Consider the following 22,387-nt stretch of genomic DNA (forward strand, 5'->3'; position numbering starts at 1 on the left):
AACATATGGCATATTTATATGCCTGTCACTACAGAAGTAAATAAAGTATTGGACCTTCCGATTAAGGTAAAAATTCGCCCGATTATAACATTTTATTACATGAAAAATGACAATGCCTTTCTATAAGTTTTCAGATTTTAATACATTAAGGAGATTTCCAGGAATTTTTCATATATATTTTGCAAATTAATAATTACACCTACAATTAGCGCGGGGTCCACATAGGTTGCAGTGGTCTAAGACCAGCCCTGATCACATTTCCTCTTCCCTGTGAGTAGCCAAACAAGGCAGATAAACGTTTTTGAGTCAGTAACTTCAATTTCATATTTAGGTGACTGATTTTACTTAATTTGTAAGAGTGGACGTCTTAAGTGTGTGCCCTGTTTTTAGTTGGCACTAAAGCGTCTCTATGTTGTAGCTTTACAGCCAAGTTAATTAATCAACTATTTTTTGGATTTCTTTTAGTTTTATTGTTTCCCCTTGTTTTGCAGCCCTCGCTCACTGAGTTCTCGCTTCAGTTCTTTTAAGTTCATCCAGACAGGGGAAATTCATACAAGTGCTCCTTCCCTAGTGTCATTAGAGAATGGGTTGCCTGAATCAGCCAGGAAAAGACTGGTGTTTCGAATTCATATTTGGGGAAATATTTTTTTATTTCTTAACAGATTTTATGCTTAAGGTAGATAAAAGTCCTAACCATGTATGTTGCATTTTTTTCTATCACATAATCATGCCAAGACTCAAGAAGCAATGTGGAAAAACTCCCATAATGAGCTAACTGCAGACGGCAATAAATAAAAAATCTTATCTATTTAGGCAAATCAATCAGTGCAATGAAATGAACCCTAAAATTAAGTATAAATGTTGTTAATAGTCATTTTGTATTTTACATGGAAATTATAAAATTCAACATTTAAATAATATTGTAATGTTCTATTACCAGCTTATATTTTTAAATGTCATAATTTGTAGAAAATGTTTAACGGTCTATCAAAAGTACAGGTATCCACCAGTTTTGTTTTAGAGATATTTCTTAAGGGACATAGGATGACCAATAAAAATAAAATATTAAAAACAAATCCACATTTGCAAGTTATTTTCCTTTTTTAAACATCTACTTTATGTCAAATACTAATAAAATATTTAATGAATCTGTGTAGAAAGATAAATTGTTGGGATAAAGACAAATCAATCAAAGTTTCAAAACATGTTTATTTCTTCTCTTTCTTTCCTCCTTTAATCTGGCTAGCAATTCTGTCTAAATCACGACGCCCTTGTGGTGTTAGTCGTCGACCCCTGCCAAAAGAAAAATGTGTTATTATAGAAAGACATTACCAAATCGTCAAACAAGGTCTTCCAGGGTTAAGCAACTAGCTCACATGCTTATCAAATTAACATTAAAGGACTAAATGTAATAAAGTACTTATTAAACAAGACTAAAAAGGACAAAGTACAGTAACTAATCTATCTAACCCTCTAAATTGAACAAAAAAAAAAAAAAAAAAAAAACTTGAGGACCAGTGGGGGGAACGGGTATCTTGGAGAGGGTTTCAGTGATGCAAATTCAAAAGGGATTTAAAAATAAATCTATATTCAAACTCTATCCTCTATGATGGAAGGCCAACAAGTTTGACTCTGAGCTATTCATTCAAGTTCTTTAACTACTTGTGTTACGCACCCTGTATTTGCATCCTGTTCAACCATCTTAAGTGACTCCAGAACCTGGAGAACTTTACGAGCCACTGATCGTGAACCCCTGCAGTTATGACTTGGTGTTGTTCCATTTCTTTGGTTTCCTAATTAAAAACAAAACAAAATTTAACAAACAAAAGAAAATCTGTAATTGAGAATAAACAAATTACTTTATCAGTGATAGCAAGTGATTTCGCAAAAATCTAAGGCAAATTTCTACAACTGTGTTTGTAAACATGCATATCATGGTGATCTGAATATATCTGAGTTGTAGAATTCAGAATTTGTTTTCCTAAATAATATTACAAATTAATTACACAACTTCCCACACACACAGCACAATTGTTGAACATTTATATAGGATACATTTTAAAGTTTTTCTTTTTTTTGCATTTGGCATCTAACTTTATATCTTTCCCTGGCAGCCTGAACAATATGTTTGGGTATTGTGCCAATTATGTGAAAATATATATATAACATTAAAATGTTTTCTGTGTCAGACTACAGTAACCTCACAGAATGAACAGTGCTATATAGTACTTTTTGCATGGATGCAAGCAACAGAACCCCATTTTGCCTGCAAAGGGGGGAGGGGTGGGGGGTCGGCAACCCCGAAAAACATGCAAGCATGATGCCTCTTATATCTTCACAACATAAATAAAACATTTACTGATATATATATATATATAAATATCTTTCAATACAATACAAACTATTAATTCTATTCTTTTACTTAGATTACTATAATCTACTTAAATGTATGTTTAAACATTTCTTTTTTTATATATTTAATATGCACATTGATAGGCCTACTTCTACTATATTAGTATAAAGCAAACTTTGTCGCACCTATGACACTGTTAAATGTTATCTTTATTTCAAATAACAGAGTAATCAGACAACAGATCTTATCAAATCTAGAACTAAATCTTCTAATTCTAACTAATAGTAGCTTAGACTGATTTACTAGATTATCAGTTATCTAGATCTAGAATCTAGTAAAGATGTCATTCATATAATAATAGTAGCAGAGTACTAGAGTAGAACCATCAATTTACATCTAAATCTAGGTCTAATAAAGAAACTATTAAGTATTACAATAGTCTCTGAATCTAAGTCTAGACTTTCAACTTTTCTAGGAATAGAGTGTCACTAGACTCTCACTAGAGTTGACTAGAGCCTTTAGAGTCTAGGAGCTACTAGTTAACTAGCCTAGACCTAGATCCAAATTATTATTTATATACTCAAGATTTAGATTTAGTTCAATATCTTTTTTTTTTATTTAATTAGAATCTAGAGTAGACTAGAGTAATCTAGACTTTAATTGATGAAGATAATTGATACGATCTACGCTGCTTCTGCCCAAGTCCAAGTACTAGACTAGACCTAATAGAATCTAGATCTAGTGGTACATTGTAACTGTAAGATTCTAAGTAATTATTCTAATTATCTAGAATTCTATATCTAATAGTTAAAAGTTAATATTCATTGATAATCGATCTATCATCTAAGATTCAAGACTATTTAGCTAGGCTAGATCTATCAGAAATTTATTATTATTCATACGGCGATGATACACCTAATACGATAATTTGAAATTAAATTTTGCATTTCCGGGAAAATATGTTCAACTAAAATCATTTTAAAATGTAGAAATAGATCTAGATCTCTAGACTAGATCTGTTTTCATTTTTTTAAAAGAAAATAAGTTCTTATGCCGGCATATCAAACTTATTAGAATTAGTTCTAGATCTACTTACTAACTTAATTAAGTGTCTCAGGCAGGCGCCTTAGCCTACAGATTTGTTTCTAGCTTTTGTTTACGTTCTTAATATAAAGTGAAAGTACGGAAATAAGTGCATGCGCCGTAACTTAATAAATGAAACTTCCTGTCTTTCTTTGAATTCGAATTATTATTATTTTTTAGTTTGAAAGACCAAAACGTTATTGTAAAAAAAAAAAAAAAAAAGTCCGATATTGAGCCGGCAATCAGTTGGAATGCCGTTTGCCAGCAAGCTTTTTATAAAAATTGATTTTGCCTGCTATCTTGCATCCATGTTTATGCAAAAGTCAAGCGAACACTATATATTTCTTGAGCTTTTAATATAGACATACCTCCATAAATCTTGGTTAGAGCACCAACACCACATGGAGCACGAATGTACAAGTGGCGAGCAACAGAAGCTACAAATAGAGATTTTATAGTTTTATGAAGAAATTTAATTAGACAATAGTAATAAGGCATAATAAACTTTTACTGATAAAGTGTGTTGTTTTTTTAAATTTACCAACCTGCTCTAATGTAGAACCAATCTTCATCATAGGGACTGAGTTCATTAAATCTACCCAGTTTGACAATATCTGCCCATTCTGGAACTTTAACTTTGCCAGTTCTGAAATGGTACATATTAGGTAAGTATAAATAAACATTTACTAAATGCATACATGAAGTTTATGATAAGACAATAATAAATCATTTGAAGATAAACTTTAAAATCTGAAAACCCAATTTTCAATAAGTTTATCACGAGCTAATCTATTTTACACTTTATAGCAGTTTGGATAAAAAGTTAGAGCATTATTCCATTAGACTAGACAAGTTATCTAAATCATAATTCATTAATGTCAAAACATTTTTTTTACTACACTTTGCCATTTTCTGATGGAATGTCACATTCGAAAAGAAAAAATGCCCATATTGAATTTACTTTCCCTAACAGACCCTTAGCCTTAAGTCTCGTTGGATGGACTTATTTGACCTGAATTATAATTATAACTACACATATAAACAAATCTATCTATTCTTTCTTTACAACTTTCAAACCATTACTAGACTTTAAAACTAATAGGCTAGTAAAAATAGCCTAAACAAATTTTTGCAAATTTAATATTTTAGCATTGCTTGGGCCTAAAAAAGGCTTTTGGTGCATCAAATTTAAACAATGTAAATCACTAAATGTTGAATTTATCAAAAACTAATAACTAAACTTTATTAAACACATTGTAAACACCAGGTAAGCAGAATAAAAGCATTGTACGTACTGCATAAAAATGGTTCAACTTAATAGTTTGTAATCTATAAAATATCCACTATCTCAAATATTTTGTCTATCATTATGACAAAAAAAAATACCTTTTCAAGAAATCGGCCAAAGCTTTTGTGAAATCATGGGCATTAACATCCTTTACTGATATACCCATCTGGAAAAAAAATTGTAATCTGTTGCCTTAATTTAATTCATGAAATTGTATGGTCAGGTTAGAATCAGATCTAAGTACCATATATTACTATATTTACAATCATACATAAAAAGTCATTCTAGATTTAGATCTACATCTATGAGACATTACTAATATGATCAGATTCTGGATCAGAAAAAAATCATAACTTTACTACAATGAGAGAAGTACCTTAGTACTAGGTATTTGGACAACTTATTTGAACAATTCATTGTTCAGTCAAAATGTCTCTGAACATATACATATTTTCAGACCAGGTATATTCAGTGCAAGCTGGCCAACACTAGTGGAATGCATGTGCTGATAGTGATATCATTAGATCTGTCAGTTTGATTTAGCCTGCATTATCATAGCAGACATGCAATTTTAATCTTTAATCATGGAAAGTCATTGGTAAAAGAATAAGAGGAAATTCGAATGACCATTGAACTTGAACTGAAAACTAAGGAAAAATGGTTATATCTAGAATCTAGATCTTAATATGAAGACAGCACACATAGACATAGAGGTTTCAAGATTAAAACCTCACTTTCCAGTTGAGCATGGTTACTGGTATGCCCACCAAGTCAACCATTTCTAGTTTTTACAGTACAGAAAAAAAAAAAGTAATTTTATATAGTCTAGCAAACAGGCTATGCCCTGACCACTGCTTTAGGCACTTTAGCCATTTTTACGGTTGAATTTTTATAGTTCCATAAATATAATGCTTTTTAATGGTTAGTCTTGGGGGAGCTACCACCTTCTACCAAGTGCGTCCCCAGGTGGCGGATAGGGGAAAGACCCTTAGATATAAGGGTTAGCTGTGAATAGCAAATAAACAGCCGCGGACCAACTGGTTTGCAGTCATGGAGGATGAGGTGAAGTATTCCAGTGGTTAGAATATTTACTAAAAACATCTCAGAAATCCAGGGAAATGATTGCAAAAAGCGAGTATAGGGCGCTCTAACTCTAAACCCGGGTAGATGAAACCCGTTAGCTAGGGATAGCAGTTCATCTAGGAGAGAAAACTCCGAAAATAAACACCTGCTGCCTTGCAGATGATCTTGGATGATCAAAGGCTATGGGAGCACACCCAGAAAGAAAAGCAGGCTGAAGTCGGAGTCAATGGGCCTCCTGGCGCATAACACATTGACACGCAACCTCATCTATGTTGGAGTTCAGTAACGATTCTAATAGATGTGGCGTCCTGCCTGTGGAATCCCGCCGCGCAGGTAGGGGGCCGGGCTCTCCGCCTCGAAGGAGCCCACACAAGCGAGCTGGTGGTTCTTCTATCTCTGCCTGTGGAGCCAGGAGCAGGGACAAGAAAGTAAATACTACTGGCCAACACTCCAAGACCAAAAGTCTAAAAATCTTACAATGGAACGCAGAGGGCATCCAAAAGAAAAAAGAAGCTCTAAAAATATTTCTGCATGAGAAAGAAATTGATGTAGCTTGCATCCAAGAAACTCATTTGAACAGTAATCTTCGTTTCTCCATTAGAGGCTACACCTGCATCAGACAAGATAGAGAAATCAGACCCAAAGGAGGAATCCTCACCCTCATTAAAAATGATATCCCTACCACAGACATAACTATGCCCAACTCCTCAGAATCAGAATCAGAAATAATGGGAACTAAGCTAATTCTCCCAGATGGAAATATTAATCTATTTAACTGCTACTTCCCACCAGACAAGGAAATAAAGATTGACCACATTCAAATACCTGACCAAGAAGACTGTCTAATATTAGGAGATATGAATAGTCACTCTCAGAGCTGGGGATACCCAGACCTAAATGCCAGGGGAGAAGAAATTGAAGAATGGCAAGCAGAGAACAGACTTATCTTGCTAAATAAACCTGAGGACAAACCAACCTTTTTTTCAAGAGTCTGGCTAACATCAACCACTCCAGATCTAGCCTTTGCAACAGACAACTTATCCAAAAAGTGCACTAGAGAAGTTGCAGACCAGCTAGCCACCAGCGACCACAGACCCATATTGATCAGTATCGATACCTCCTTCAAAATATCAGAAAACTCCACCATCCCCAGATGGAACTACAAAAAAGCCAACTGGCACCTATTCTCAAAGCTCACAGACCTATATACAACTTCAATAAACTGCAAATCAAATCAGGTTAATAAGTCATTCTCAGCTTTCTCCAAAGCAATCCTCCTAGCAGCTAAGGAATCAATTCCTAGAGGAGCAAGAAAAGATTATATCCCCAACTGGTCTGATCACCTTCAACAACTCCACAATGCCACTATTGAAGCCAGAAACACAGTAGAAAATAACCCTTGTATAGAAAATAACATAAATCTAAAAGCAGCTAACGCAGTTTTCAGGAAAAATTACCTTTCCGCCATGAGGAAAAGTTGGCATGAAAAACAGAACAACTAAACGTAGATAGAGATGGCCACAAACTCTGGCGTATAGCCAAATGTCTCAACCAGGAAGAAAACAGAACAACTCCTATAGTAATAGAAAAGGACAACAAACCCCTGAAAGGCCAAGAAGCAGCAAATGAATTCATTAAGTTTTTCCAAAGCGTAGGACAAATACAAATCAATGAAAGTAGAAATAAAGATGTAAACTCAGAAATCCAAGATAAATTTAAAGAAAACAATCCAGCTTACTCCTTGGGAATGACCACTAATCTTAAAATGAAGGAACTAGATGAATCCCTAAAAGCCCTCAAACCAAAACAAGCCCCGGGCCCAGACAAAATATCAAATGACATGCTTCTTCACTTGGGTCCTCAAGCCAAAAGAAAACTGCTACAATTATTCAATGCTAGCTGGAAATCAGGCAGAATTCCAAACATCTGGAAAAAAGCCATTATGATCCCTATACTAAAGCACGGCAAGCCAAGAAATAAACTGGATAGCTACCGTCCCATCAGCCTCACTAGCTGTACCTGCAAACTGATGGAAAGAGTGATAAATAGAAGGCTGACATGGATCCTTGAGTCAAATAACCTACTCACTGAAGCCCAGGCTGGCTTTAGAAAAGGCAGATCAACAGAAGATCAAATTGCCTTCATCACACAAGAAATAGAAGACGGCTTTCAAGAAAAGAAACCAACAACAATTGTGTGGGTTGACTTAGAAAAAGCATTTGACAAAGTCTGGGAACAAGGTCTCTTGCTCAAGCTAATCCAGCATCACATATCCCACAGAATGTACAACTGGATAAAGGAATACCTAAATAATAGAAAAGCCTTAGTTTGCATGCAAGGACAAAGAAGCCACACAGTGGGTATAAAAAATGGTGTCCCCCAAGGAGGAGTCCTATCCCCAACACTTTTCCTAATATTCATAAACGATCTAAATCAAAACCTACCCAAAAAAGTTAAGAGCAGCATGTATGCAGATGACCTTGCCTTAATTAGCACAGAAGAATATGTAGGAACATCGAAATTTCGATTACAAGATGCTCTTGATAAACTCAATAATTGGTCCAAAGACTGGGGCATGTCCATTAACACAAAAAAGACAACATATACCATATTCTCACTGTCAACAAAACAACAAACAATAAAATTAACATTAGATAAGGAAGCTTTAGAAAAAAATGACAGCCCTACTTATCTTGGAGTCACCTATGACCCGAGACTAACCTGGAAAAACCAAATAGATTAAACACAGAGTAAAGGCATCCAGAGACTATCCCTCTTGAAAAAATTAGCTGGCACAGATTGGGGAGCTAATCACAACATCCTGAAAAAGACCTATACCAGTTATGTAAGACCTGTACTAGAATATGGTGCCACAGCATGGGGCTCAGCAGCCCAAACTAACCTAAGAAAAATAGACAAGGTTCAAAATATTGGTCTAAGGATAATGACAGGAGCAATCAAAACAACACCCATAAGAGCTATGGAGGAAACCGCTGCCCTGATCTCTCTGGATGAAAGAAGAGAAATAAAAATCCTTTCCCAATTCACTAAATTGGAAACCTTGGAGAGGCACCCACTCAGAACAAAAATCCACAAAACTGGCACAAAAAACCGTCTCAAAAGGACCAATTTCATACAGGAATCTCTAAACCTAAAAAAGAAACACCAACTTGAAAAAATTACTCTGGAATCCTCGAAACACTATAATGAATCTCCACCCTGGGACGAAAGCCCTCTTCCTACTATAAGGGACCATATTGAAAAAATAAAAAGAAAATCTGATTACAGACCAACACTCCAACAGAGCTCAAGGAAATAGTGAACTGTTTTCTACATACCAATTACCCTAGCAATCAGTGGATCAGAGTTTACACAGATGGCTCATCCCATAAAGCCACCACAAATGGAGGAGCTGGAATACTTATCGAATGGCCAGATGGAGGAAAACTAGAAAAATCCTTTGCAACTGGAGAGCTCTCTGACAGTCACAGAGCAGAAAGGGAAGCACTAGCACTAGCTGCTACCATGCTAGCAAATCATCCAAGTTCCCCTCACAGTCAGATTGTCTTTCTAACAGACGCAAAAACAACCCTCCAAAGCCTGCAAAACTCTGATTCCCCTTGTATTAAAAACCTCAGAACAGCACTCACAAAGCTCAACCACAACAGCAAAAAAACCGTCATTCAATGGATACCAGCTCACATACAACTAGCAGGAAATGAGAAGGCTGACACACTCGCCAAGAGTGGGAGAACAAACTCACAAGTAAACTCTGCTCTCTATCCAGAAGAAATGAAGAAATTAATTGTAGATAAAATAAATGAGAAATGGACGAGCTCCCATCCAAATCACAAGAAAGATGATGCTTACTATAAGCTATCCCGACAAGACCAACGTCTAATCTTTCGACTCAGGACCGGACACAACAGAATGCGACAACACATGTTCCGGAAGCTCAAAATTGGAACCAGTGAAATCTGCCCATGTGGAGTATCACCAGAAAATGCCGACCACGTCCTCCAAAACTGCTCTCTCTACCAAGAGGCCCGTATAAGACATTGGCCCCAAATCACCCCAATAGAAAGAAAACTATATGGAGAGCTCCCTGATTTGGAAACCACTGCGCAGTTCATCTCATGTATTGGTCTAGTCATATGAACACTCCAACATAACAATGAGAACGATGAAGAAGAAAAATGGTTAGTCCTAGGAAAAAAAGCTGCAAAACATCTAGATCTATGACTATAAACTGTCATCCATTTGTCAATAAAAATAGATGTGTTGGTGTCAAGAGACAGGTCCAGCAATGACAGAGACCTCCCCCCCCCCCCCCCCCCCAATTTAGGATTTTAGGTAACATCTATCATATGTCTATGTAGAGATCTAGAACTTAGTGAAGCCAGATTCTATATCTAGTCCTAGATCAAGCCCCGAGAATAGAATTATTTGTGAGAAAGCTTTGCAAATTTAAGGTGTTAGGCTACAGCCATTAGGCATTACAGAAAATGTGCTGGCCACTGCCAAATGTGTGTAACAGTTAAACACTGCCACGACTGTGTCAGTGCTGAAAGTTTGTTCTGTACCAAAAGAATTAGTAGATCTATCGGTTGAGATACGATGTACCACCTTCTAAATATATTGATTATTATTTTAGCTGTATAATTTTACTTTAAACTATGTCATAAAATAGATCTAGAGTAGAGTTCAGATCTACTCTAGTATTGTGATTATCGTTATGTAGATACTCGAACTGCCTCGGAATAAATAATTTGAACAAATGGTTACTCAAAATAATCCTTTATTGTTAATTTACGTTTCATAAACTTATTTACTGTTAGAATATGCAAACTATTACAATAAATCAAATAAATACATTAAGATTACATTTGATTTTGCTGTCCTACCTTTTTTTGCTGTATGTTGATGTACGCATACAACACCGGAAAAGGAACACTTAGGGTATTTTCGTGTCCGACTACCAACAAACTGCCGAAAATAACAGTAAGGGACGAAATAAAAAAGCTGATTTGAAAAAAACAAGTTTTCTTTTATAGGCCTTCTTGTCTAGAATCTTTTGAATAATAAGCCGTTAAATCAGGAAAATCATATAGATCTAGATTACGAAACATCTTGATTTAAACTTAGCACAATAAATTCTTCATAAATAATCAGCATCTCCCTCTTTATTTCCCTTCCTCGGTAGTCCCACTTGCATGTAATGAAAAATATAAAGAAGTCTGGACATCATTTAGGGCCTTATGCATCAATAATATCGTTTACCTTTACATGCAGGACCGGCCTTACGAACTGCGGGCCCAATTTAATAGACTCTTGCGAAGCTCCTCTTCTAACAACTATTACTATTAATTAGATCAAATATCAACATTTTCTAATCTTCTTATCTTATACAGACTTTACTTGCATAACATGCATATGAAGCAGCTCAAAATAGAACATCACAAGCGAATTGTTGTATATCTAAGCTGTAATAACAAAGTATTAAAACGAATTAAAAAAAATTGTTACCATTAATAATATAATGACAATGAATAATTTAAAAGAGGCTTTTTTATGAGAGCCTAAATGTTGCTTTCTTCTTTGCAAAATCTGGTAAGACATTTTTCGTAGTTATAGGAGATTCAATAGATATAGGTTCTAAATGTTTTAACCAGTGGCGTCAATAGGATGTGTGGGGGTGCGGTCCACACCGGGTGACACCCATTAGGAGGGTGACACCCGAATGGAAAAAACAAAAAGAATTTCGACAAAAACTAAAAAACAAAATCTTTAGATATATGCCCAAATTTGCATAGGTATATCTACTGTACTAATCTAAATTTATATATTTTATTTTAGGCCCTATTGTAGGCTACATATTTTTTTTCTTTGGTACAAAAGTCCAAAAAGTTACGTGATAACAAGGGGATGCAAAGGCAGTCTTTTTTTAAGAACAAACATTTCATTTGTAGTCATTTTATATTTTAGTATTAATTAGGCGAAAGCGACTTTTTAAAGAAAACATTTATAAACCCAGTGAAATGACATTATCAATGTTTAAAAAGTTAGAAATATTGTAAGATAAAGACTTCGTATCATCTACTAATAAGGATCTTTTTAAATAAATACCATTTTTTGTGTGAAGCTTCTGCAAAATATTGATTAAAACTTTTTGAAGAAGACATATCAAAACGTCTCTGCTGACGTGATTCGTTTTGATTGGTCAGAATGGTTCAAATTCTCTCTAGTGTTTAACATCGTTATGTTGATGCCTTTTTGTAACAAAAAACAAACGACAGGTTCGCGACAAGGCTTCTTACTGAACACGAAGATAATCTTAAGCACTGGCGGATCCAGGGGGGGGGGCGGTAGGGGCGATCGCCCCCCCCCCCCCGAAAAGGGGGGCAGACGAATTATAGTATAGAATTCACACAATTTGTATGCGAATTTATTACTTATGTTAATAATATATACTAATTATTTATATTTCAACCTATTTTTAGATTATTTCGCCCCCCCTTTCTAGTATTTTGGCCGATTTGGTAGGGCGGGAGGGGACGATGGCATCAATCCGCCCCCCCCCCACCATAAACTTTCGAGTGGGGAGGGCGGTCCTATTTATTTGTAGAAATCACAGTTTGCTAACAGAATCAATTAAATATCTATATGATTAAAACTTGTTATTGGTATTTTAACCGGTCTTTATATAATTTCGTTCACCTGTTGGCCGATTGGAAGGGGAAGAGAAAATACTTCCACCGCCCTTCCCATCTAAATCCTTTGAGTGGGGGGGGGGCGGTCCTACTTTTATGGAGAAATCATAGTATGTGAACAAAATTAGTCGAATATCTATATAATATAAACAGGTGGAAGTGCGATACATGCAATCCCCTTCCCCCTATCGGACAAATCAATACTTTTTCTTTTTGTATTATAGTAAGAAATTACAAAATTTTAAAAAATCTGTCACTAATATAATTTATATATGCTATAAAGTAAATTCTTATATCGAGTCGCCCAACCCCTATTCTTTAATGCAAAATACAATCAATAGCAGAAATTATAAAAAGGAGCGAGAATTAATAGTTTTCATTTTACCGCCCTTGCCCTTTCCAGACAGAGTTTGTGTAATTTGACATGAATTTATCATAACTATTTTAAGAAAGACTTTGCTTTGGAAAAGTTATAATTCAAACGAAATTTTTCAATATAACAGTCACGGTTGAGATGAGTTCAAAAGCCATATAATCTTTTCCTAGTCGACTTTTCCAACCTTTACTCTATCTCATATTTTTCTAGTTAAATAAATTTAGGACTATAACTCACAATGTATGCTAGAATTTTATTGAATATTATTAATCGAATATTTTTTTTTCGGCGGCGATCCTCAAAACCTTAATCTAAATATGTGGGGTATCTAATCTTTTCAAAGAACAAATCGGTTTTATTTGCAATGTATTAAGGGACTATAAATTCATATTAGAATATTTTTCTCATTATTCAAAAGGCACTTTATAATAGAATGAATAATGAGCTGTAGGGCACGAGAATGCGTTATTGCAGTGAAGAATGCCAGAAAACGCTTTTAGCGTCGAGGTTTCGCCCCGAACCTCACTGATGAATAATTAGCTGTAGATGTCAGGAGAATGCGTTTCTGCAGTGAGAAATGCAAGAAAACGCTTTTGGAGTCGGGGCTTCGCCCCGAACCCCACTGATATATAATGAGCTGTAGATGTCAGAAGAATGCGTTTCTGCAGTGAAAAATGCAAGAAAACGCTTTTGGCGTCGGGGCTTCGCCCCGAACCCCACCGAAGAAGCTTACAGCGCGCTCCCAGACTCCCAAGCTTGCAAGAGAAAGACTGGTTTTTTTTTCTGTTTTTTTGCCGAAGATTGAGAAACAGTCTTATTTTATTCTCATATATCGAATATATATATATATATATATATATATATATATATATATATATATATATATATATATATATATATGCTGTACGCACGTTTATGCATAGGGTTAGGGTTTACTGGGAGTTAGGGTTTGGAAAAAAATCACCCCCCCCACTCCAAAGTTCTGGATCCGCCAGTGATCTTAAGACATACGTGCGCTATATGTACCTCGAACATCTCTCGTATAATAGTATTGGCCATTGCTGCCTCCTTCTTTATTGGACTTTATTTGAGCAACTTTTTTAAAAATAGTATAAATAGTGCGTTCATTATCTGATCGTCCTACTCCGTTAGAATTTAACCTTGACATGGGCTCTTCTTACTACGGGAACGAAGGAAAACGCTTAAAGGAGCTCACGGCACTTCAACAGACCACCTTGCTGGATGGATAGGAAAACTGATGCCTTCTAATACTATCTCCAGAAAGAACTTTTTCGGTTATATAAAACAGTTTTAAATTATATACATAACACTATTTAAAAAAAAGACTTAACGTTTAGCGGGCGGGGGCGCTAACGGTAAAACTTTGAGAAACACTGCTCATTTGCCTCGAATGTCTCTCACGCTTCAGATACGCCCCCCACCTCTTTTGAATTAATTGAATTTTATTTGACCTACAATTTTTTTACCGCTAGAAACTGTACAAGCTAAACTTAAGGAGAAAGAGTTTCTGAAGCTAACAAATTCTGAAACATGCTTGGCGCCCCGGGCCTCGCCTCGGACATCGCTGAAGGAACTTTAAGCGCTCCCCGAGACAAATAGATGACTAAGGTAGCGGGTAAGTACATTTTCTTCTTTAGGTGGTAGTCAAAGTTTGAATAACACAGCAAAATATTATACCGTTTCCGTCTAAGAGTCTAACAAAGGAAACATATTTAGGTAATATTAATAAATATACGTTATAAAATATGCAAAACTATTTTTAAAATGTCATAAACAATGGATATATGCTTTCTGAAGAAATGTAGACAATAGAGCCAATACTGCTTGCTTAGCAACAACAACCCGAGCTCTAGGCATGTAAGCATGCTTGAACAACCGTTCTGTCTGGAAGAGATCCAAGTCTATGTCTATTTAAAGCATTGCTATTTCCGATGTATCTGGCACCCCGGACGCATATACTAGATTGCATGGCCGAAGGCCGAATACACCGGGAACCTCCGCCATTTTCCTATGTTGTACTAAGCTAACCGTGCAGGACTCGCCATTAGTGTAACAGTCTCTTGAGGAACGGCGCATGGATTATCGACAGGGACGTGGAAGCTTTCTTTAAACTCCGCACCGTGCAATGGGAAAGCTCTCGCTTTCCCTTGGATACTCCCACGGCAGTTTTTGTTTTGCTATTCATTTAGCCTAATCACTTCCTCAAATGATCGTTTCCACCCGAGTGCCAAGTTGAGGCACAATAGCTTACCTGGGGAAAGTGCAACCAAAAAAACCTATAGTTTCTCATTACTAAAGATTCAGCCTCACTTTTTTCTTGACTATCATCTATGCTTCCTGCTAGTTCTTCTAAAGCATTACACACTTCTACAACTCGGAATTTTAAAGCTCTAGCACTTTCCGGTCTACATTCCAACCGTGTTTCTAATAATGGTTTAACAGACAGACCTTTCACATGCTTTTTAAAAACATTTCATTTTTTCGTTAATAAAGCAAAAAGTGTGTACATACTCGGCAGAGTTAAAAAACAAACAAACAAACAAACAAACGTTCTGGCATTTAAAGACATTTCATCCAAATCTCCAAGAACACGATTACAAATTATGGCGCACACAAGGGGTAAAGAAAACTTGTGAATTTCATTCCAAGACTCGTGCCTGCACACCACAATTGTGCTCCTTCATATTTGCTTCATTGTCATATCCTTGTCCTCTGATGTTTTCAACATCCAGTTCCAGCATTTCCAGTTCTCTTACAATAATAATAATAATAATAATCTTTATTGTCCGTAAGGAAATTTGTCTTACAATTTGTGCATTACACCAAACAAAACATTATAACTAAAAAAAAAAAATGTACATTCACATCAGACTCACTCATAATTTACATGTGAAAAGTTTATATCAGATTGTTTCTATTTAATGATTTGATCGCCAGGGGAACAAAAGAGTTTTTGTGTCTGTTTGTCTTTGCCATCGGTGTCTTGTATCTCTTTTGTGATGATAAAATCACAAAATCCTGACCCAAAGGGTGATTTTTTATTTCTAGAATCTTTTTAGCTTTTTTTTTATGGATGTATGTCTCAAACAGCTGTCCGAATGGGGGTTGTTTTTGCCAATGACTTTACCAGCAGCATTTAGGATTATTTGGAATGTATTTGTATTTTGAGTGCTCAGATTGCTTTACCAGGGAGTTCAAATATTGCCGGTGTGAGCGTGTTGAATAAACGGAATGCCAAGTTCCTTTCTGCCAAGAACTGTACAGTGGCAACAAGTCACTTAAAGACTTGATTCCATCGTTTTCTTTATTGTCTTTTTAACCCTTTAAGACATTCATCTTTAAAAACCCGTGACAAGAGCCATGACTGATAGTAAATTGCCATCCAGGAGAGGGGCCAAATTTGAGCAATCGGTCAAATCGGCCTAAGGCCGGCCCTGTTTACATGTACTACTTTTTAGAATTAGTCCGGTCTTAGTGTTAAATTAGGAACGCTACACTTAATAAACAACACCAACACTCTAGCGCCAGATTCATGAGTGAATTTATTGTACACACTTTGTTAACACACATGACACATAACATTCCAACATTCACTCCCTTAGTCAAGGGGAATCATTCAAGCTACTCATATAACAATGTCAACATTCATTACAATTTCTCTTTTCTTTTTCTCACTCATTCTTACTTTCCACTTTAAAGGCAAAAATCCAGAATCAGAAAAAAAAATGTAAGAAAATCAACCGAGAAATACAAGTACATATTATATTAACAAGTATTTTATACATGACAATAGTATAATGTAAAATAACTCAAAAAGCAAACAAAGTACAAAATCTGTTTTATTCATGTTTTTATTTTTTTTGCCAAAAACATACTATTAGAACTACAAGACAAGTATGGTGAATAACAAAATGAAATGATAGGCATATTCACATAACTAGGAAAAATGATATATTGAAATAAAGAATATGGCAGGGCCATTTACACAAAGGTAGCCTATATTTACATTACTAGAAACAGAAATATGGTGAATAAGGGGAAAAAAATGAAATGACAGTGCTGCTTACACAAACTCATCCGGGAGTCTTCCTTCTTCCAGTAAGGTCAGAAGTAGAAGTCCCGATGCACCTCGTTTGGTCATCATATTAGCTAGTTGTGCTCTCCCAGGACACCAGCGAATTTCTTTCAGTCCTGTGCATCTCATTTGATGGAAGCAATGTCAATAGGCAGCCTTTTGTCTTCCACTAGTTTGGTGGTCTGCAACGCTTCAATGACACTTTTGTCTTCCACTAGCTTAGTGGTCTGCAGCGCTTCAATGACACTTTTGTCTTCCACTAGCTTAGTGGTCTGCAGCGCTTCAATGACACTTTTGTTGTCAATGAAAACTGTGATAGGCAACGACTGTTTCTCAATACCACAGAGTTCTTCTATTACAGTTCTGTAAAAGATGGCAGACTCTAGGCCTTCTTGCAAGCCTAATGCCTCAGCAGCAATGGTAGATCTAACTACCCTTTTGATCTTCGAGGCTCTCCAAAAAATTGGACAGCAATGCCCGTCTTTGTCTTTAATCCACACAATATGGGCACTTGTACTTCCTGTACCACCACTAAGATTACCCAAGGCGGCATCGCAGAACAGAAGCAGTTCCCAGTCTTCTTCGGGTTTTTCCATTTAGACCTCTATACAATTGTATGGGTCTTAAGTCTTTCAGCTTTCCGATGACTTTTATTGCTCGCATTAGGTCTGTAACCTCGGCTTTGTTTAACTTTGTGCTTAGATCAACTAACGCAAAAGCCATATCAGGTCTGAAGCCTTGAGCGACCCAATTTAACTGACCAATGAGTTTTCTGTACAAAGACTGTTCTGTATCATTCAACTGCAAATCCTTTTGCAAACATCTTGCTGGGTCTAACTTTGGGCGATCAAGTTTTTCGATGTACGTTGTGTGGCCAAGGATGATCCCATCTGTAACTTGTCTGATATCGAATCCGATGTAATAAAATTTCGCTCTTCTGTCTTTCCTGCCACAAATCGGTGACGCAATTCACACACAGTCTTCTCAAAAACGTCATTGCCAGCATGAAGAAAATCGTCGATGTGTCAATAAATGATGCCACATACAACTCCATCAGTCATTAATGTGAACAGTGCTGGATCAAGAGGTTGGACTGTTTGCAACCAAGTTTAATAAGCTCTTTTTTGACACTTAAATAAAACTGTCTTGCACCATCCTTGAGTCCATATAGCCCATACTTCAGTTTCCAAATAACTTTACTTGGAGTATTACTCTCTTTTGGAGGTTTAATTTGTACCTCTCTATCCAGGGGCTTTCCTTGTAAGAATGCAGATTTGATGTCTGTTGTTTTAATCTGCCACTGTTTACTAGCCACAATTGACCAAAAATTCTCACGGAACCTTTGGCAACAGTTGGACTATCTTTTGGTATTAAGTATTGCTCTTCAAATCCTCTTACAACAAGGCATGCTTTTGACGAACCATTTTTCATTGTTATAACCCAACGTGTAGAAATAGCATTTTGTCCACAGTCTTCAACCTCTTCATGTGTTTCAAACTGCTTTAATTTCAATAACTCCAATTGTTTGGCTTCATCTATCTCTTTGCTTGATTCAACCATTGATAAGCATACATTGTCGCTATTGCCTCCCCTTGAATATTTCCACTCAATTCGTTCAAGGTCAACACTTTTTCTTTCTTTGTCCACATTATTTTCTATGTTATACCAATACTTATACTTTCTTGTGGCTTTGCCTGCTCTTCCCAGAATGGTAGCTTTTGTCCATTGTTCTGATTCGTCCATTCTGTATTCTATTTGTTCATTGGCTTCAAACAAGTTACAGAATGAATGTCTGTCCTTGTGTCACTTTCATCTCTAATAAGTTCACAATCTCCATCAACTATTTGGCTTACACCACTCTTGATGACGTCATGAATCATTTTTGTGTCCTCATTATCTTCTGTACTCTCTCATCCACGCTCGCTTTATAAAGTCTGTTTGGTGCCACTCTGACAAACACACCACCATGTCTCACAAAAACAACTTTTCCATCTTGAAATAAGAGCCTTTCCGGGTCCTAACCATCTCTCTTTGCCTTCACGCTTGTAAAAAACGTTGTCACCATTTTGAAACGCCTGCTCTGATGCTCGAACTTTAGAACGCAGGGCTCGTCGTATTCTTTCACTTGACTCTGATTGAATGTAAGCTTTACGTGCCTCGTGGAGAGCGGTCAGGTGCTTATGGAAGACTTCACTTGTTGTGCTGCCTCATATAACGTCTCCGTATTGGCGTCATTCTTTCCAGTCAAAACAAATATCTTTTCATTTCGTGTTATTCTTGCCTTCCTTAGTCACTTGAAGGCCAGAATCTCAGGTAAGAGCTTCATCTTTTTCTTCTCTATTCTTCTATATTTTGTATCAAATTCTGCTATGAAATCCTGTATGGACAGGTTTTCCCCCTGTTTAAAATCTTCAAACTCGTCAAATTTGTGAATGCTGTCTAGCGCCAGATTCATGAGTGAATTTATTTTACACACTTCGTTAACACACATGACACATAACTCACTTAGTCAGGGGGAATCATTTAGGCTACTCATATAAACAATTTGGAAAAACTTCTTTTACACTTTGCAATACTGCCCAATATTGTAAGGAGGGTTAAAACGACCTTTGAAAAAAACAATATTCAAACCATGATCATAAATAAAGCGTTAAGCATCAGGTGAGGGTGCCATGTGGCCAGCACAACGAACAACCGCCTTTACTTTTCCATTAACTAATGTCAGGTACCCATTAGAGTTTGGTGGACTCAGGCGCGTCCTTAAAATACCGAAATTTAATAGTCACATCTTTACCGGGATTCAAACCATCGATTCGGATTCCAGATGCTTGACCACTCAGCCATCATGTCCACCTTAGGTTTTAGAAAGCTTTAAGTTGTAGAAAGCTTTAGCTTGTAGAAAGCTTCTTTAGGTTGTAGAAAGCTTCTTTAGGTTGTAGAAAGCTTTAGGTTGTAGAAAGCTTTAAGTTGTAGAAAGCTTTAGGTTGTAGAAAGCTTCTTTAGGTTGTAGAAAGCTTCTTTAGGTTGTAGAAAGCTTTAGGTTGTAGAAAGCTTTAAGTTGTAGAAAGCTTTAGGTTGTAGAAAGCTTCTTTAGGTTGTAGAAAGCTTCTTTGGGTTGTAGAAAGCTTTAGGTTGTAGAAAGCTTTAGGTTGTAGAAAGCTTCTTTAGGTTGTAGAAAGCTTCTTTAGGTTATAGAAAGCGTTAGGTTGTAGAAAGCTTTAGGCTATAGAAAGCTTTAGGTTGCAGAAAGCTTTAGGTTGTAAAAAGCGTTAGGTTGTAGAAAGCTTCTTTGGGTTGTAGAAAGCTTCTTTGGGTTATAGAAAGCGTTAGGTTGTAGAAAGCTTTAGGTTGTAGAAAGCTTCTTTGGGTTATAGAAAGCGTTAGGTTGTAGAAAGCTTTAGGTTGTAGAAAGCTTAAGGTTGTAGAACTTTTAGTTTGTAGAAAGCTTCTTTTGGTTGTAATTCTTTAGGTTGTAGAAAGCTTCTTTATGTTGTAATTCTTTAGGTTGTAGAAAGCTTCTTTAGGTTGTAATTCTTTAGGTTGTAGAAAGCTTCTTTAGGTTGTAATTCTTTAGGTTGTAGAAAGCTTCTTTAGGTTGTAGAAAGCTTTAGGTTGTAGAAAGCTTTAGGTTGTAGAAAGCTTCTTTAGGTTGTAGAAAGCCTCTTTAGGTTGTAGAAAGCCTCTTTAGGTTGTAATTCTTTAGGTTGTAGAAAGCTTCTTTAGGTTGTAGAAAGCTTCTTTAGGTTGTAGAAAGCCTCTTTAGGTTGTAATTCTTTAGGTTGTAGAAAGCTTCTTTAGGTTGTAGAGAGCTTCTTTAGGTTGTAGAGAGCTTTTTTAGGTTGTAGAAAGCTTCTTTAGGTTGTAGAAAGCCTCTTTAGGTTGTAATTCTTTAGGTTGTAGAAAGCTTCTTTAGGTTGTAGAGAGCTTCTGTAGGTTGTAGAAAGTTTCTTTAGGTTGTAATTCTTTAGGTTGTAAAAAGCTTCTTTAGGTTGTAGAAAGCTTCTTTAGGTTGTAGAAAGCTATAGATTATCTATTAAAAAAAGACACACCTAAGAAGGTTTCAGTCATCTAGATCACATAAGAGGACTTCATTAAATTAAAATGGTTATGCCATACCAACAAAGAATACTCAGGTTCGCCCATAATTAAAGTAAGAATGTCACAGTGTATGGAAAGGATTACTAAAATAAAGCTTGAACTTCATCAGACTTCACGTTTAGCTTCAGATCGTCTGCAACATGTAGCCGCGACACCTTCAGATAAAAGAAGGCTTTAAAATTTGTTTTAATCAAGAGCACACGAGCACACAAGTAGGGTATAAAAATAAATGATAAGATTCTTTGGACCTACACATAAATTGTATAAATAATGTATGGGTCAATGTGTAGGTTTTTGTTGTTGAATCTCTCTCTCTCTCTCTTTGTATGTGTGTTGCATCCAAAAACCCGAAGTCTTGCCAGTTCACGATGTACTTGAAATTCAAATTATTTTTTCTACTTTGGCCGGCCACTTCTCGAAATGCAGGGGAGTCTAGGGCCAATGCCATATGTCTAGTAAGCGCAGCAGTAGATTCCTTTTAAATATCGGTTGGATTTGCTGTGACGATAATTTTCAGTTTGTTTTGCAGCTTTTTTTTTTAAAAAGAAAATGTCCTGGTTCTGTCCCTTCAGAAAGTTTTGGCGTCGAACATTTAGGCGCTAAATGTTTTTGAAACAATATAAATGTTCATTTGTTCTTTCTTTAAAAAAAAATGATACAAATCTATGTTTTGGTTTTGTATGTGAAGAACAATAAATGTATTTGTGTCCGTTCGATTTGGAATTTACGTTTGTTGTGTAATTCAAATTGCACAAAACAAAATGAAACAATTATAGAAAAAAAATCAATGTTCACACCATGGAACTATAATGGTTCACACAAAGAATTGCTTATTTTTATATATGTGTATGACATCTCCAACTTATATAATAATAAGTTAATAATAAGATGAAACTATTAAAAAATAAAACAAAGCATTAGGGTTTATTCATAGACTATATATAGTCTATGGGTTTATTACAAGTTTTTTTTTTACAAGTCAAATAAGAACATGAAACGAAAATGTAATTTTACCTTAGGCCAATAATAGAATATGCATTATCTGTTTGGAGCCCCTCAACTCAAGAAAACATTAAGGAACTGGAACAGACACAAAATAGAGCAGTGAGATTCATCTGGGCCATTTTACGTCTTGACTGCGATCTTTTTCCTTTGCTACTTCTTGTGTGACTATAAAGAGATTCACAACAAACGAATATTCACATTTGATAAGAACATGATTAGAGTAAAACCTTTAGTAAAATCACTAAATTTAGAAAGCCTTCACGATAGAAGGTTTGAAAGTAAAGTAGCAATTATA

At 35.9% G+C, this 22,387-nt stretch overlaps 2 protein-coding genes across 3 annotated transcripts in view; one reads left to right on the top strand and one right to left on the bottom strand.

The window, feature by feature from the left end:
• Positions 1-1,189: 1,189 nt before the first annotated feature.
• LOC106055201 (40S ribosomal protein S19-like) lies at positions 1,190-10,809 on the bottom strand. Of its 2 annotated transcripts, none has more exons than XM_013211381.2 (6): positions 10,712-10,809; positions 4,823-4,890; positions 3,982-4,082; positions 3,805-3,873; positions 1,676-1,793; positions 1,190-1,293 (listed from the first exon to the last, which is right to left on the bottom strand). In XM_013211381.2, the coding sequence occupies exons 2-6, from the start codon at positions 4,888-4,890 to the stop codon at positions 1,209-1,211; spliced, it is 441 nt and encodes a 146-aa protein (XP_013066835.1). In that variant the 5' UTR covers positions 10,712-10,809; the 3' UTR covers positions 1,190-1,208. The 2 variants fall into 2 exon arrangements, with proteins under 2 accessions (XP_013066835.1, XP_013066834.1); XM_013211380.2 differs by having other exon boundaries at positions 10,692-10,731.
• Positions 10,810-14,406: 3,597 nt separating this feature from the next.
• The window catches only part of LOC106055200 (neural cell adhesion molecule 1-like), a 52,481-nt gene continuing 44,500 nt past the window's right edge, over positions 14,407-22,387 (top strand). The window contains exon 1 of the mRNA XM_056009343.1: positions 14,407-14,529. The gene's annotated coding sequence lies outside the window, so the exon portion shown is untranslated. The remainder of the gene's footprint in view (positions 14,530-22,387) is intronic.

Source organism: Biomphalaria glabrata, chromosome 14 (genome assembly GCF_947242115.1).
Source record: "Biomphalaria glabrata chromosome 14, xgBioGlab47.1, whole genome shotgun sequence".
Lineage (NCBI taxonomy): Eukaryota > Metazoa > Mollusca > Gastropoda > Planorbidae > Biomphalaria > Biomphalaria glabrata.